At 40.8% G+C, this 18,446-nt stretch overlaps 1 protein-coding gene across 3 annotated transcripts in view; it reads left to right on the top strand.

The window, feature by feature from the left end:
- Positions 1-18,446, top strand: part of kcnip1a (Kv channel interacting protein 1 a) — a 46,209-nt gene that overhangs the window by 18,713 nt on the left and 9,050 nt on the right. The window contains exon 1 of one of the 3 annotated variants that reach the window (XM_006781403.3): positions 9,347-9,664. The exons of the other annotated variants lie outside the window; for them this stretch is intronic. Within the exon in view, the coding sequence (XP_006781466.1) occupies positions 9,607-9,664 (58 nt within the window). The 5' untranslated portion in view covers positions 9,347-9,606. Of the gene's footprint in view, positions 1-9,346; positions 9,665-18,446 lie in introns of those variants that run through there. 3 annotated transcript variants of the gene reach the window in all.

Raw genomic sequence — 18,446 nt, 5'->3', positions numbered from 1 at the left:
TTTCATGTATTGATGCCTGACTTTGTGCATAGATTGATCACCGATCGTTGTTTAAAAATATTGTATAATTAAAGCACTGGAACAAGAAAAGGCACTCTGAAAAGGCAGATTGACCTTCTAAAAGTGCTTGCTAATGTATAGTGACGTCAAAGGGAGATCAAAAGAATGGTACAGCCTGGCCAACACTATACTATATTTAATCAAAATCTAATAACTGCTAGGTTTTTCCTTTATTCTTTAGCATGTCTATGCATAGCTTTACAATAAATGGCTGTGTGTATTTGCAAATGATCTCTGTGAGCAAAAACTCTGGCTTCAGACTGTTTTAATTCGTCTGTTTCAGACTATGTTTTTCTACTCTTGCTTCTGTATGATGTCAGTGAGAGCAGATATCTTTAGTATGGTCATCACAGACGCACAGCTCTAACTAAGAGAAATGCCACTCACTTGCTGTCACATCCTGTTTGGAAAGGCACATCCAATCAGAAGACCTTTGGCTTAAAAGAGGAGGTGCTTATTTCAGACAGAAGTGAACTGAGCCCCAAAATAAGATATCAAGAATTATTTTAAACTGTGAATCGTACAAAGCTACACTAGCAAATTCCATTATTAAAAATATGGAGCTGAAACATAATGGTCCCATTACTTTGGAGTTCAATGACCTTGTATACAGTAAACCATATGACCATATGTGGCAAAGAGGGTAAAAAACTATTATATTTATCTATGTCCCACCACACAGAAACTGAGGGCATGTCAATATGTCATAATGGCGTCACTTCCTGTTTGGCAACCTTGATTTGTCGGCACCAAGTGTGGCATATAGACGTGGGACTTATTGTTATCGGCACTCCCCATTACCCTTTTATCATAATTCATTTGCGATGGCGCCTGCACCCTGCTTAACTTCTCGGCTCCCTCATCGCTGCTTGTAGCTAAATTTTTCTGCCACTTTTGATGGATCCAGTTCATGCCAGCAAGTGCCAACGGATGTTAACTCCAGTTATCACATTTAGATAATGCTGTGGACAAAAACCCAGAAAACTCACATCATTTCCTACACATACTCACCATTACATTTTTTAAAAATTCAATATGACATTTGTAATATTAAATTAGTTTAGGACTCAAAGCATAAGAGACTCGAAACCCTTTGACTTGGAAAACCGGTTGCAAAACTGTGTTTATTTTCAGGAGGACACGGGTTACTAATGTTGGCATTTATCTTAGAGATGCGCAGTGAAAGCCCCATTTGATAATGTAGCCTATAATTAATTCATTGCTCTCCAGCAGTCATGTATCCAGAAGAAGAACTGGTTAGATATTAATTGGGTTGGTGGTTTGATCCCAAGCCCCTCCTGTTTGTTTTGAAGTACCCTTGAGAAAGAAATTAAGCTTGCTTGCTCCCCATGGCCAGGATTGTGTTGTGCATGGGGAATGAAAGTCACTCTGTAAAGCACTTTGGTTTTAAAAAGCTAGATAAATGCAGTCCATTTACAGTCCTATCCAGCACATATTGGGGTGATGCATTGACTGAACTGAATTAAAACGAGTTGCTAAACTACACAACTAAAGTGGGTGTTTTTGCTTTCAGTGTGGGTTTCTAAATGAAGTCAAACTAATGCTGTGGCCTACATAAAGTCATAGCTGTTCCACAAGGGAAGCTTGAAGGCTGAGTTATTAGCAATTGCCCTCACTGGCTCATATGGCCATAGCCTGGGATTAAGGCATTTATCTGTATGTGTCTTTTTTCACCTGGGGAAAAAAAGACATTTATCCATTGCTTGTACACAAACTACTCTTTTCCTGTGAAATATTTCCCAGCGGTTATAAACTACAAAAGCTGCACCTTTGCAAACAGATTCATCTCCCGTTCCTGTTTGCTCCATTTGTTTCTGCCTTTGCTTTCAGTTCTCTATGCCCGCTCACTTTGTCAAGTGAATTTTCTTTCTCTTCCTGTCTCTCTCTTTGTCTTGCACACTTTCACCTCATTTCACCTTCTCATTTTGTCTTTCATGTGTTAGTCCCTTCAAGTCTTCCCTTTGTATTCGCAACACAGTTCCCTTCTTGATCTATGGCTTTTCGTCCAGCTTTGCTGTTTATCTCTTGGTTCCTTCCTCTTTCGCTCTCTCGAACCCTCGCATCTCTTTGTGTTCTGAGTTTTGCACAGTACAGCCTTGTCCTACTCTAAGATCACTCCAGCTGTTTGAAGTTTTGCTAATCATGTTGGCTTTTAGTTTCGGGGCGGTAGAATACATGCAAATATAATGCGTTTGTGCATGTGGGTCTTCTGGAGAACAAGTGCGTTTGGCTCAACGTTTCCATCTGCTGCAGGGCTAAAGGGTTGAGAAGAGAGGATCTCTGTTTCTTTAATGGGCTTTATAGTTTCCACCTCTCTCTCTCATCCCCAGACATCAAAAGAAGTAGACCAAAAGGGCCAATTACGACAGCAAAAGAGCCTTATTAGGCACATGGCATCATGAAAACAGCTTTCTGCTTAATCTCATGCCCAAAGCACATGTGTGTCTGTGTGTTGTTTATAGGCGCAATGATGCGTTTGCGATACTGCCATAGAACCTCAGCTCCCATATTTCTTTACATTCAAGTTTGTGCCGTGCAGATGTTTGCAGCAAACATGTTTTCCACTTTTTAAAAAAAATGTGACCATAATTGAAGATTCTTTGTCGCTGTTCCAAATTAAACCCACATTCAGGCATTATATTATATAAGAAAAAATCAACACACTGTATATATAAGGATAATTCATTTGCATAATATTTGCAGGCAAATGCTTTGCATAGTTCTTCAAAGATAAACAATATTATCCATGCAATTTATCTCTGTAGACCGTTCAGCCTTGTGCTTGCCTCCAGGCCTTTGTAATACCGGCGCCAATGAGAGAAATGGAGATGATGAATATAGATAGCTACTTAGTCCTGACTATATGGTTCAGTCTGTATACACAGATATGACAGCAGTGATGCACATCACTTGAGATAAATTAATATGACAGCTGAAATGGCACTCGTATACTGAGAGTAGCAAATGTTGCCAACGTCGCATTTAATGCCAAAAGAACGTGAATTTATATTCAGATCAAAGTTGCTCTGGTTTCAGTGGATAACAGTCATCACTTGGTAGCAATACAGGCACTTAATCTGTCCACTGAGGCTAGTTTGTAAAAAGTAAAGAGCAAAGAGGCAACGCCTTGTGTTCCATCTTTTTGGCAAATGAATCCAAAATTAGATTTAGCACATACGCTTTCAGACCAAGCGCTACAGAAAGTGTTTTTGTATTGGTGCAGATATTATGGAGTGCACTATGAAACTGCTTCAGGGTTAAAATAACATAAATACAAATCTCTTGTACATTTTAAGTGGAACAGCAGAGAATTGAGAAAAAACAGACTACAAACAGACCGCCTGTCACCAAGTGAACCCATGTCTCAGAGTTTGTTTTGCGACCTCTGAGAAATAAAGAGCTGCACTGCAGCGAGAAGCGAAGACTAAGATAGGATGAACAGAATCAATTACCTATTAGATGAAATAAACTCTGCAAGGAAAACAATATATGGTGGACATCGTTACAATCACTGACATTCTCATACGTGCCTGTATCTACCGTTTCTTTCTTTTTTTTTTTTCTTTTTTTTTCTTTTTTAACTTTTATTTAACTTTTTTCCCCAACAAATACAAGACTGGTTCACATCCAAAATAATAACACTACACAGCACTAGAATATTACAACATTATGTCCATAATTGTTGTCCACTAGGATCCAGTTTACAGGTTACTCCTAGTGCTTCCAGTGGTTTCTTCCATTTGTCCACAAAAATTCGGGAGCTCCCATCAATATAGTGTCCCAGCCTGATCAGAGTCATAACTTCAATGATGAGCGACTTCCATAGAGAAATGGAGGGAGGCTCAGCCCCCACCCATCTCAACATAATGCTTTTCCTGGACAACATTAACAGTGACTGAATTACATGCTCATGTTGTACCAGTGAGATGGGAATATATCCCAATATACACATTAATGGGTTTTCTGTCACCTGATGACCAATGGCTGTACTAATATTGGCGCAGACCTCTTTCCAAAATGACTGGATAATAGCACATTCCCACAAGCAGTGGAATCTAGTGCCCACTCTGACCTTACACTTGAGACAGTTTGGAGATGTTCCCATATTATACTTACTATAAATATACGGAGAAATATACACATTGTGCAAAATTTTGTACTGCAGTTCTTTAAATCGGTTACAAACAGAGATTTTAGATGGAAGGAGCAGGATTTTATCCCATGCTTGTATATCTATTTCACATTTAAGCAACGTCCCCCATCTACCGTATCTACCGTTTCTGTCACGCTGCTCCTGTTTTTGCCTGAACATAACCAAACTGCAAGTAAAGTAAAATTAAATCCTTTCTGACAGGATGCCCTAACTGCAAGTACCTCAGAGTGACCTTATACTAATCGGGTTAGTGAGTCACAGCTGTCATGCATTTGATACATATTCTTCATATATACCCAAGATGGCAAGAAATAAACACGAGCTACCATGTTTAAAATTGAGTACTTTCCCTATTAACTATCAATCACTTAATGGACCGTCATCTATTTTAATCAATGAAACGCTGTCAGCATTAGCTGCACATCCAGACTGACCTCAAATCTTGTTTTTTTTTTTCACTGAAGGTTAAAAAATCTCCTCTAACATCTCAATGTCAAATACGAATATCTTCCTATTCCTGCTTTCTTTGCCATGTTTACAAAGACCTCACATCCCACGTCAGTCCAGTTAGCTGTAAGAATAACAACTTAGCTCAACTAAGCTACTTCCTCTGCTCACTTTTCTCTCTCTCTCTTCATTGAATCTTCTTTAAACATCTGCCACACTCACACTTTATCTTCTGCTTTGTCTCACTCTTTTGTGCTTTACTTCTCTTTAATGTCTATCCTTCCTCCTTGCTTTCCATTCGTTTGCATACCATCCTCCATCCCTCTTGTTTTTCTTGCTTTTACCCCTCTCCCTTGATAAAAACAGATCAATCGCAGAGCCTCCTTTAATTATTCCCTTTTTTTTCATTCCTTGATGGGCGCCTGTAAGAGGCTCAGGATTCATTTGCTAATAAAGATACAGGGAAGCGTCTGTGCGAGAAGTCATTTCAACAGCGATAGATATTAGTATTGATTTTTCTTAATAGACATGTCCCCTGTTCAAAGCCGCGATGCCCCTGATGAGTAATTGCCAAAGCTTTGTTTGCCGTGATTGATTCATAATCTATAACTCTTGGGATGAATCCTTCATGTGGAGAAGCAGGTGTTTTTAGGGGTTTTTTTTCCCACTGCAAGTTAGCACTGAGGTGGGTCTGAATGTGCAGATTTGACTTTATTCGCTTGATTTTCTAAAGCTTCCAAAAGCATTTGAATCTTAATCAAAATCTTCAGAGTTCTATTTTCCCTCCCTCGGTTTTTTCCCTAATTTCTTTTGTTCCACCGTCCTCATCTCTGGAAATGTGATGTTTGCATGTCCCACTTGCTCTCCTCTGCCTTTTCTTTCTTGCAATACCACTCGCCCACTCTCCTGGCTCTTGTTACCCACTTCTTACTCTTTCATTCTCTCTCTGCATCGCACTCTAATCTCCCGCTGGAAGCTCTTCTGGTATGCTTCTTCCTCCTGATTTTTTTTCCTTCTTCATCCTTTATTGCCAAATATGATTCCATCTGTAATTCTGCTGCTTTTTCCTTCCTCCTTACATGCAGTTTTGAAAGAGTATATATATATATCTATAGATATTTTATACACCTCTTCCTGCTCTTGCTGTTCTCTCCTCGCTTCTGTCTCATATCATCTTTCCTTTAAAGTCTGACAGGGGTCTTGTAAAACAGTCTGCAGCCATTCAGTCACATGCCTTCAGGGAAACACCAGGCAGTTCTGTACCAATATTATACACACAAGCATAAAAATAATCACACACACTCCAACCTTTCACTCCTTTCTCTCTGCTCTACAGACAGACTTTGAAATGATTACTAGATGGAGAAACATTTCTGTCAACGTGTGGAAACAGGCCTGTCAGAGACCGCGGGGAGATAGGGAGGGACGGAGATTTGAGATTGGAACAAGCTGGGAACACTGTTTGAAACGACAGGAACACTAGGCTGATACAAGCGCAGAGATTTATGGGGAGAGATGGCAAGATATAGGTGTACTGGCGAGGGCTGTGCGCCGGAAGACAAATTCATAGAAAAGGAGGTGTCGAGAGATGGATAGACATAGTTTAAGGCTAAAGAAGAAGTAGGCTGCAGTGAAGATAGAAGGGAATAACTCTGATAGCCTGTAAAATCCTATAGGCACAATTCAGGCAGTCAGTTATATAGCAGGGCAAGCAAAGCGGAAGAGCAGTGTGTGTGTGTGTGTGGCAGGAAATGATTATGCTCTACTGTGCCGACTGCATGTCATTTGGATGCCACTAGCATCCACAGAGACCTCATCCTATGATCAGACAGTCTTTCTGCCCATGCTAGATGCATGTGCAAAATGTATGTGTGTGTATATGTGTACCTCTTTGTGTGAGTAACCATATGTGTGTTCCCATGTGTGTGTAGGCAGGGTGAAAGCATTACACCCCACTGCTGTCCATTCTGTCTTTCTAGCTGTTGTGAAGAAATCAGCGCATGCATGTGCACATTTTTACAAAAGCAGATTGCAGTTTCCTTTGCTCACCAAACTAAATCTTTTCTGCTAAATCTGCCCATATGGCTTCCTAACAGTCTCGCTTTGTTCATTATTCACCATCGGCAGGCAAAAAAGTGCCCCGTTTTTGAAGCTGCTGCCACATTTGCGGAGGCATTACTACTACGGACTGCTGGCTTGATATAAAAGGACACTGTGACTATTTTCCAAATCGTTTACTAAAAAAAACATTTGTGGAAACAACTGCATCTCTACTAAACAATATTTTTTTCCCCCCATGTAGTGAGAGAGGAAAAAAAGATTTTATCGACAAAGAAGACGAAGAAGAAAACCATAACCAGCTAATAGTGTAATTTTTACATGTCGTGCCCTAGTGGAAGCTTCATTTCTGTATTTCTTGCCATCAACAAGCACAGGGACGATTACGCGAGAGCTGTATGTAGGATTCGCAGCCTCTGCTCTCTACAGTCATTTGACAGGTATGATAACTGGCTATTTTATTGATCGATGTCACCAGTTTAATATCCATTTTAATTATCATTATATAACGCGGTTGCGTAACAAAACTTCTGTCTCACTTGCCAGATGGCCTGTAGGGTGAACAGGCTGGGATGGGGTGGGTGTGATGTTTCTAGTGAGGATGCTTTCTATAGCTGTTCTACAAAAAAGTTCTGCAAAAGACTTCCGAAGTTTCCATCTGTTTGTGAGGGATCTTTATCACAGCGAAGATGGGTGATACCAGTGACAGATTATTGATTCCTTGGGACATAAAACTGTTCACCTCGTCCTCTGCAGTTCCACAGATGAGTTGCTGATTGAGCTGGGACAAAAATTTACAGTTACTCTTTCTCATGATGCTTAATAACCATCCATTCAAGTATTTTCTGAACTGTTTGTCTAATTTGATTCAATCTGATTACACAGCGGAGTTAGACGCTATCCAACCTTACACTGGGTGAGAGGCGGATTACACTTTGACCAGTCTATCAACTGATATTGTGTAACGATCCCTTATGTATGGTAAATTGTGTAGGCTGAAACAAAAGATATGCACATTATGCAGTGCAGTCCAGCACAGCACCACCTGACAGAAAGTTGTAGACTTCAGGTTTAAAGTAGCCATGGAGTGACTATGGCATTTTGGATGGGACTTTGTCGGTGGATCCAAACGCAGGGCTCGCAAGACAAGAAACTCAAAAAACAGCTTTAATTCTGAAACCTTTCAAACAAATTACAGAAATGAGGCAGGGCTCGCGCCAGGAAAGGAAATCCTCTGAGTCACAGGGAAGCACAGACCAAGGGAGCACACAGCATGATGGAGGATACAACAAAGAACACAAACAAACTGAGGGTTCAAATACACAAGAGGAGATGAGGTTGGAGTGGAGACACCTGAGGAGAAACATACAGCTGAACTAAATCTGATGAGGAGACACTGGGAGGTAAAACTTAACACGAGACACAGAAAACACAGGGAATGTAAAATAAACTAAAACAAGAGTAGAATCCAAAGAAACTCTAACCACTCGCCTGAGAAAGTAAAAAAAGAAACACCAACGAACTATACCACGAAACGCCAAAATACCACAAACTAAGAGTCAAACATCAAAGAACTAAAGTGAAACTTCTAAACTCAAAATGCTGGGTCACAGACCGAGGACCGTAAAAAAGTGTAAATAAGATTTCACTCTAAAACTGTACATAATTATATTTACTCTTTGGAATTTTACTTCTGAGTATTTTCATAAAGTGGCGTTTCTGCTTACAGTCTTCGGTCTTTCATGTGCAGCACATTTGGTTTGTCATCTGTGACTGTCTGAAAATGTGATTTCATCTTTGTGTGTGCAGCTCTTAAAGGGAATAGCACACACTCCTGCAATATTATCTGACACTCGTCTTGATCCCTCTATTAGAGCCATATTAAATATCTCACTCTTCTCATCCTTTGCCTCCTCTCACTTTAATCTCTCTCTTTTCTCACATCCTTGACTTTCAGCTGTTTCTCCTGACCCGTGAAGCCAATCTGCCACCACACACACGCTCCCTCACTCATTCACTCACTCTCCATCCCTTTATCCATCCTGCTCGTGGGTAAGGATGGATTAACAAGAGCGATGGATGAAGTCAGCGGAGGTGCTGATGGACTAAAGTGGCCTTTTCGTGAACAAAGCGCAATGCTGAGGAAGCAAAGCTCAGGGCTCTTCGTAATTCCCGTCACATTCACGTGTTTCCCCTTCGCCCCGTGATTCATATTTACCTCTCCAGTCAGTGTTTGAGCAAGTATCTATTTGCATATTTGTTCTCCTGCAGAAGGAAACAGATGCTTTTAGGTGTGCGGATGTAACAGGGCATGTTTGTTGTTTTGTTCAGAGTGATTCATGCTGCGTTATCATTGACAAGTCAATGGGTATACTAATATTAATTTATAATTTAGTGAATCAACATCCTGGCGATTTCATACTGAATCACTGATGCTCCTCTTGGGCTCTTGCCTCGCTGTGAGGGTGGGAGGGTGATAGATGGAGAGAGAGGGAGGGAGAGAAATGGAAAGAGGGAGGGCAACTACAGCCCCTAATGAAAAACAAGGAGCAGGGAGGGAAGGAGGGAGGGGAGGGAGGGGAGGGAGTGAAGGAGTTTGGGGAGAAAGGGGGCGAGAGTGAGAGAGAGAAAGAGAGGAGGAGCGCCACAAGATGGAGTGTGAAAGGATGAAAGAGGGGATGATGGAAGGAGGGTTTCTGCCTGGAGCAGCCATTGAGAGAGGAGGTGGAGAGAGAGGAGGAGAGGATGAGAGGAGGAAAGAGGGCGAGGGAGTGCGTGCGTGTGCGTTCTAGCCGCTGAAACACGTGACGAAGAGACACAGACTTCAACACACAGACGCACTTGTTTCCACAACGACGGCGGCAAACATGGGGGCTGTGGTGGGCACGTTGACCATGCAGACCAAGCAGAGGAGGCCATCCAGGGGTGAGGGAATACACACACAAACATGAACGCACGCTTAGACATACTCACACACACAAAACACAAACATAATGTGGGGGGGTTTTTTCTCTCTTTTTCTAATCGGCACACGCGCATGGATGCACGCATACGGGCGGTGAAACTTTTGACAGTGTGTTGTCGTTGTGGCTTTCACACACACGCTCACTCCGGCACAATGTATACAGCGCAGGTACGAAAAGCTGCAGAGCGAAGATTAATAACTGCCGGTATTTCAGTTAAGATGCAGCGAAAGAAGGGGAGCAGATGGTTTGTCGAGAGAGAGAAAGGAAGAAATGTAGAGACCAACAGGTGTTCCCAGAGGAAACAAAAAAGTGGATCTGTTTATTCTACAACAAACTTTCAGCCAGGCAGTGTCTGTGCACGCAGATGATTGTTGTTGAGCGTATCTTTTTTTTTGACACAGCAAACCGAGGGAGGAATCTGAGAGCTGGCTCTTTCCTCTTTCTCTTTTTTTTGGTCTGTGCGTGCGCACGCGTGCTGCTCTGTCTGTCTGTCTGGCTGCATGCTCAGACGCGAGCCTCGACGCTGGTAAACACACACATGTCGAAGGTATTTGTCACTCTGCTCACACACTGCTTTTCTGTCTTGCTGTTACCTTGGAAGCACCGTAACCATGGCAACAAAAGATGTGGGGCTTGGGGTGGGTGGGGTGGGGTTTGGGTTTTTTTTTTTTTTTTTTTTTTTGATGAGATTGGGGTTTTCCTAAGTAAGTCAAGGCCACGTGAAAGAGACTCAGATAGTGAGAGATGCAAATTTGCAGATGAAGCGAGAAGCGGGATGTATGAAAACCTGTTGCCTGTAAGAAATGTTTTACTCCCTCGTTACTCATTCTAAAAAAGAAATCCTGTAAACCTCATTTATGTAAGTCTTACAAATCTAATGTGGCTACTACAATGAATGGGCACAGTAAGCAGGAGATCAGTGCCAGACGGGAAAAAAAAATCCCCAACCCTACCCCCTATTAATAGTCATTTAAACTTATTTGTCGAGACAGACTGTTATCAGTTTTCTGTCCAAGCAGGACCTTTTCCAAATCAGTGCATATGGCTGGCTTCATCTTTTGAATAAGCTCTTCCACTCCACCACTAGCTCAAACAAACACTTTTCCCTAAGGGTGTTCAAAACCAAAAAAAAAAGCTAGGCGTAAATTTGTTGCTATTTTGAAAAATGAGGTGGTTGTGGATGCACTTAAGTTGTGGAAACGCATGAAATCTGACTCTTGCTGCAAATGAAAACAAGTCTTTTTACCTCCACAAATACCCAGCGAAGAGATAAAAAAGAATGGGATGTGGAGCTGTGAAGCTATTTGGGGTTGGAGGGGGAGAGAATTGTTTGTAATTCAGCTGTTGTTACTTCAGCATCTTTCTCCTGCTCTGACATGTTAGCTTTATCCGGGATTAGTGCGGCGGGGCTTGTATGTATGCAGGCGCCCGTTTCTTTCTGTGGTGTTGAAGATAACTTATCCTCACAACACTGAAAATGGGGGACAGTGCATGGCTATAATGTTGTGAGATTAAATTTCTACATGATTGATCTTCTGCGCATGAGCTCATCACTCCTGTGTCATGACAGAAAATACCCTCGCCGCGTTCGTGTCCTGCACCTGCTTGAATATTTACATGCCTGTCTGGACTGTCTGTTTTCATCAAGGCTGCGTGTTGTTCTCTCAACTTCCTTGATTTTCTGCCAAGTTGTTTTTTCTTCCTTTTTCTGACAGGCTCTTTCTGGTGGGAGTTTTCTCCTACTGTCTTGTCTGCATGGTTTTGTCTGGCAGGCTCGCTCCTGTTTTCCTCCTCATCTATTGCTGTGGCCTCTGACAACTCATCTCTCCAGAAGAATTTTCACCTGGCATTTTTTTTCCACTCCCTGGTGAATTTTCCATTTTTCACTGCCTCCCTTACTTACTCCCTGCAGCAATGTTGTCTCAATCTCACTCTATCCTTTTATTTTCTGTCAATCTCTCTCTCCCTCTTGTCTTTCTTTTGTTTTGCTAGTTGCTTCATCCCTACCAGCCCCTGAACCTCTTCCTCTTATTGTTTTTTTGCAGTTTCACATCCTCCCACTGCTTTTTCTACTCCCAGTTGTTTCCCCCATTTCTCCCTCCCACATTTATCCCTCTTCATCTTACTTTCTTCTAATTTTTCCCCACCACACTCTCGCATGCCGCCACCACCATCATAATCTGCTCCATACCGCTCCTTTCCATCCCTCTCACTTTTAGGCTGCTGTTCTTTCTCTCATTTGCTCCCTCTCTGCATCACCCACACTCCCATTAGCTGGTGTGAGTGCTTATTAAGTCATCTCATCATCCTCATCCTCTTGGCATCCAGCAGTGTGTCTCTGCCTGTGTGTGTGCGCGTATGTGTTTGTGGGTTCTGCAGATTCGGAGTCTAGACATATGTTTACTCAAAAATCAATACTGGTGTGCTGCTATGTGTGTCTAAATGAGCCGTATTTATAACTCCCTCTTCCCAAACATAATCAACAGTAGCCAAAAAAAAAAAGTGACACACTTTCCTGTGTTTGTTTGAACATACTTTAGCAATCCAAACAGTCCTCCTTCAGCAGGCTGAAGGTCAGTATCCAAGCAGTTATGTGTGTGAGTGTTTGTTGTTTTACACACACGGGTGCTTAAATGCTTTATTCGTCAATAACTCTGGATTTCTGCCTTGTTTTTAGCCCATGTGACTGGATAAATGTATTTTTCTGTGTTTATGTGTGTGTCCCCAACCATAACAAGTTACTGGACCTTCAGTGAAGCACCGAAAAGCCAGTAAAGGATTGGCCTTATGTCTTGAATATTGACTATGGAAAACAATATGTCTCAGAATGAGGGCTCAAATTCACTGCGTGAAACATGATTATATATTCAGCTTTTCCGGGGTTTATGCTGTTGCTTGCAGCTATTTAAGTTGCCTCTTTCTTGGAAAGCACCCTCCACCATGCAGAGGCCGGTAAGAGAAACTCCTCTTTAGCCGGCCAGGATGACAGATTAGGCTAATTCAGATTATGCAAATGAGATACTTTCTGGCAAGGATTACAGGACACGGTACTAGAAAGAAAGAGAGAGCATGGCATAGATAGAGTGGCGGACTGAGAGGAGAGTTTGGCAGAGGGAGGGAGATAAGAAATGGAGGAGAAAGAAGGAATCAGTGGGAAACAGAAGAAAGGAAGAGATGCAGAAGAAATTAGCGCAGCATTAAATACCAGGCAGGAGTGGTCAGGAGAAAGTTAGGAATTAAATCCTCTTCATGGGCTTTAGGAAGAGGGTGTGTACAGACGTAGGAGGGGCTTTTTTTGTGTTAGAGTGCTTGTTTGGGAGAGTGACAGGTAGTCTTTCTTTGCTGGCAGCTCAGGCCACCGCTTAACACTCTGAACAAGCTCTGAAAGAAATGGGCTCAGGCTGTTGGTCACTGTCAGACACCCAGGCTTATAATAGGTTATGCAGCAGATGGAAGTGAAGTTCTCGAGGTTGCTTTCTAGGTTGGGTTTATTTAGGCTTTCTTTATCTGCTAAGTTTGCAGATTTTGTTGTGGAACACGGATGATATAGGTTTCTAGACCTCACCTGTTCAATGAAAACTTTACAGAAGTTATATGACCAGATATATTCCACCACTACGCACTTTCACATGTTTAAAAAGAGGTTTCCTGAATCAGAAGACTTCTTTTACATTTGATAATAATCCCCCAAAGGCTCACAATGAGGTTTTGAACCCTATGTAGAGTAAAGACAATAAGTTGGGATTAGATATGTAGAACTGGGTGATATCTCCTAAATTCAATGTTAGTTTACATCTGTAGACATGTTATAATGAATTTACATTGCGAAATGAACTTAAAAGTAACTTTGGATCTTAACTGCTAACCAAGGAAGAAGATCACACAGGCTCGTGTACACAGTCTATTCCTAGTAATTCATTTTCTGTTTTACTGGAGCAGCATAATGCTCAAGCTCAGTGTTTTCCTTTGATCGGGAACCAAACAAGAACACTGTAGCAATTACTTCAAATATTCAGTGTGCTCAACACAGCGTAGCACTATCTATTTTATTGTTTTGCAATGCTTCAAAACGAATCAATAATAGCTTTGTAATTCAGTACATGTTGTGACTGTGTATTGATGTGTCCCAAATGTTTTCGATTGTGAGATTCTCACTGAGCACATTCATTTTCTCTGTACCTTATAAATCACTGCTTGGATGAAGGGGATTAGCTACAGTAGAGTAGAATTAGTATTAAATTAGCAAGTCTGTGTGTGTTACTTTGTTTTTGACGCGTGTTCCTCTTTGCTTCAAAATCTATTAGTCCTCTGGTTCCTTAAATGTATTAAACTGTTTTTCTCTCTGATAAACATTAAAAAAAAAAAAAAATCATATTTACTGATTTAGGCAGATTTTTATGAAAATGACAGGATTGTTAAAGTGCTGTATTTTTTTGTATTCCCAAATAGAAATGCGTGCCAAATTGAACAGTTGTAGTTAGTAGAATTAGAAAACACCTTTGTACAAGGCTGCTCTGTCTTTGTTTTTTCCACACTGTCTCCATCCTCCTCATCAGTAAAAACTCCTAACAGCCTGCGCGGAGCTTGCCAACTGTGTGTGGGTGTGTGCACGTGAGCGTAAACAAAGATGGTGAGCATATGCCAAATGGAAACTGTTAACTGTTTGATAGTAAACTCAGTTATTGTTGAAGTTATAGGCTTCAAAGGATTGATGGTAGGTTGTCCATGCAAAAGTATTATTTCACTTAATATATCATATGAAGCCCTGTGATGGATTGATACCTGTCCTATGACAGCTTCACTCAGTGAAGTGTTAGACGATAGTGTGTTAAAGGTATCTACCAATCTCATCTAATAATAAACTGATATATTTTCATAGACTTAGATGTAGAATTAAGCCATCAGACATACGCAGGAGAGGACGCTAGTTTGTGAAAGCTCATAAATAACTCATAAATAGCTCTTTCAAGCTATCTGTGGCCATTTAGTATTTGTAAATGCATCTTTTCATCAGCTCGTTCTCACTATGTCATTCTCTTCCTCTTCCACTTCTGTTTCCTCCCCCATTTCCACTTCATCATCTTCCTCCTCTCCTCAAGCCTCATTTCCTCAACTGAATTCATTACGGTAACACCCAAAAACATTCATAAACATGCTTATTCATTCCCAGTACTGATGCAATTATTTATTGTCAGCAGATTAGACATTTCACCCTCTCTGATAACAAGCAAGCTAAATATCAAAAGCAGCTCCTTATAAGCTAAAATAATGCCAGCTAATGTTGTGTTCTAGTGTCCTAAAAATCACACTTTCCTTCTGATAAATAGTTTGATTACATCCTCACATTGTATGAGAGTTTATTCACCTAATGTCCAAGTCCAACACTGTTAGAGCCACTTCAAAGAAAGTTTCACTAATGCTAGCAAACAGAAGCTAACAGGGGCTAATATAGGCTAACTGCAGCTAACACCAAATACAACAGTGCTTACTGACAGAAAACTTCACAATATCCTTAAAAACTCACCTCAGCATCGCTGTCATTGAGAAGAACTGAGTTTTACTGACTCGTCGACCCCTTTCAAAGTTTTTATAGCCTCCTGCAGATTAAATAGACGTATGACAGCTGAGGTAAACAGCGGAATAAAAGCCTACACTCACTACAAATGAGAAAACAGATTTCAGTTTGCTACAATCTACTGACATCTAGTGGTAATATTTTACACACTATACCTTTAAAGTAGACCCTTTATGCATTTCTTTATCCTCTGTCATATTTATGCTGCTATAATCATGACAAAAATTTAGAATAATGAGGTCAGTGTACTATTAGTAGTCCCTGTGAGTCAAGCTATAGACTGCTCTGTTTGTCCATTTTGTTCTGAGGTTTTTCTTCTATGCTCTTGGATCTGCGCGGTGCCATAGAGAGGAGATATTCTAAATCTGGTCACTGTTCAAAACCTTCTGTACGCAAAGAAACTTGGCTTAAAGGGCAGGGGAAAGGACCTGCAGCAGATTCAAATCTGTTTAGTATTCTGTCTGCTATAAAATAAACGCCTTCTCAACTTTCCACTAATAATCTGGTGTCAGCTTGTTATTCTGTCCGAGTGTACCTTGGAATTGGTGTGTAACATGTGTTGCAGGGTGTTTGTTCTTTCGCTGTACCTGTGTATAATATCCCAACAGAAAATCCCAGTGAAGACAGCTAATGAACACAACTTAAACTACACTTAATCATTTATACTAATGAGCAAATGTCTGACAAATTGGATTAAATTCTACTCTTGTCGCTAAATTAAATTTTCCCCAGCACTGCTACTGTAATTTCACAACAGTAAATAAAGCAAACCTGCAATCGACAACTCTGTGGGAAACCTCTTGATACGGCAGAGCCCCCTGCAGTCTGCAAGTCAGCGGCTGTACTTCAGCTCAGTTGGCTAGTGAAGCTTCTCTTTGCATACACATAAAGACTTTAAATGAGTGCCATCTTGTTAAGTGCACAGAATTTACAATTTAGTCTTTATTTCACTGTGATTGTGATTGTGTGGATGCATTAAAATAAATCGCATTTGAGCAAAAATATTTGTTCAGCTTATCAAATTGGTCACTGCACTGATATTCTATGAGAAAGCTAAACATTAAAATGTGCATCACATTTTTAGCAATCATGGTACTGTTCTCTGTGTTAGGTTTTGCTACCCCCTGCTGATCCACAAAGGTTATAGCAGTTCTTATAGTTCCCAATACTCTTGTTATTCAGGCTTGCTGCAATTTTTATAAAGCCCACAGGGCAAATTAGAATAGATGTTCTCTCAGTGCGTGTATTCATAGGTACTGATTTATACAAAGTGCTGTTTATATTATGGAGGTATATGAAAGGTATGTTTAGAAAAGTCACTTTGCGGTGAATTAGGCCGTCTGTTGTTGGAAGCTGACTGTGTGTCTTAATGGGAGCCATTAATCAAGTCCTGATCTGTTCATGAACTTGTACACAGTCACAAAACAAACACATATGGCGGCACGGTGTAAGGTGAGTTTATCATTGTTACAGTGTGCTCACTGTAAAGCCCCAAAGAGTGAAGGACACCGACTGTAATACAGGGGGGAGTGGGGCTCTGTGGGGAGAGAGAGGGTGTGTGGGATAGAGCGAAGGTCAGGATAAGAGAGGAAGATGCCCCAGGGAGGAGAGAGATGGGGGGATAAAAAGACAGAGACAGAGAGAGGCAGGTGAGTGCTGATTTCACTGTGGGAGGAAGCAAGATAGATGGAAAGTTTATAATCACGAGAGAGAGAGCAGGAAAGAGAGTTTAAAAGCCAACTTTGTTTAGAATTGTAGTGAAAAACCACCACCAGTGTTTGAAAGTTTGGAGTTCAATTTTTCCTTATTGTGCAAAGTTAAGCATCTTAAGGAATAAAAACCAGAAGGGGCTAAGGATGTACGGGAAAAGTTGAAGACAGAAAGCTTCAGGATAAACAGCGAGTCCAAAGAAAAGAAGAAAATAATCAGAATGGATAGAGAGGAGCAGAGCGAGAACAGTTTACATACTATAGCCATCATTCTGCTGTGCTGTGGGGCCGTCAAAATGCTGCACCTGCTGGGAGTCATCACTGTGGAGGGTGAGTCATTATACTATCATCCACCTTTAAGTCAACCAACAAAGTCAGAGTGTTTCCACTGCTGTTGGGCTGTCAACCAGCAAAGCGAATGTTATAGTTTTTCTCAAGACGCAAAAAGAACACAGGGATAAATGAAATAAATAAAAAAAAATAAGCAGTTAATAAATGCAAACTGCTGCTGGCTGTTCTGTTGTCAGATTTGCACTCTTACCCACATGAATTCTGAACTTCTGTCATTAACTACTCATAGCAGGGAACTGCTGTAGAGGACTTGTGCGTGCATATATATATTTCTCCTGCTCATTTTAATGATGCGAATCTGCAGTTGACTCATGCACATGCATTGCTTTTCCCACTTATAATAATTCTGCTGCAGTACAGAAACATCATCTGTCATGTACTATAAAAAAAACGGAGCCTCATACAGCCACAGCTCAATGAAAACCAAAGATTTAAAGAAATCTCTATATGTTAACAGTGCCACTGGTGTTGGGATTCATTCCAGAACTTTGTAGTCTGAGTTGTTCATTTGATGTTTGCATATTTTAAAATGGATATTAATGCCATAGTGCTGGATATATTACAAAAATATCCCTACATTTGGTTTTACTTTGTTTCATAATGAAATGAAATGAAGAAACTGAGATGATTTTAGTCAATGAAGACCACAAGGGAGATTTTCTCTCTGATGATCAGTGTAACTTTTAGTCTCTGGGGAAATTTTTACTGTTTAAAGGTGTATGAATGTTAACTAATGCTTCCCCATCTCACCTGTGAGGTATTTGTTCTTTAAATTTACTTACCTTAGATGTATTGATATTAAGGTCCATGAATCACAGATTCTGCCTAAAGGGCTTTTCCAGCTCTGCACAGAATCAGACACCCTCTCTTTTAAGACCTTAGTATAGTTGATATACGTGTTTACACATGCAATGTATGCTAAAACATAAAATCTCTCTATAATGGAGCCCTTTGTAATTATATATGATACTACTATAATATGGACGTCATGTCTGGTCGTTATTTTGCTTGGAGTGTAACGGTGACTGTCCTGGTATGATTAGGCATTAGAGGCCTATCAGATGAATTCACATGATTGTGTGTGTGTGTGTGTGTCTGTGTGTGTG

Source organism: Neolamprologus brichardi, chromosome 2 (genome assembly GCF_056152115.1).
Source record: "Neolamprologus brichardi isolate AB-2024 chromosome 2, ASM5615211v1, whole genome shotgun sequence".
Classification (NCBI taxonomy): Eukaryota; Metazoa; Chordata; class Actinopteri; order Cichliformes; family Cichlidae; genus Neolamprologus; species Neolamprologus brichardi.
Note: the sequence above shows the minus strand (reverse complement) of the source record. Positions and strands in the feature narration are given on the sequence as shown.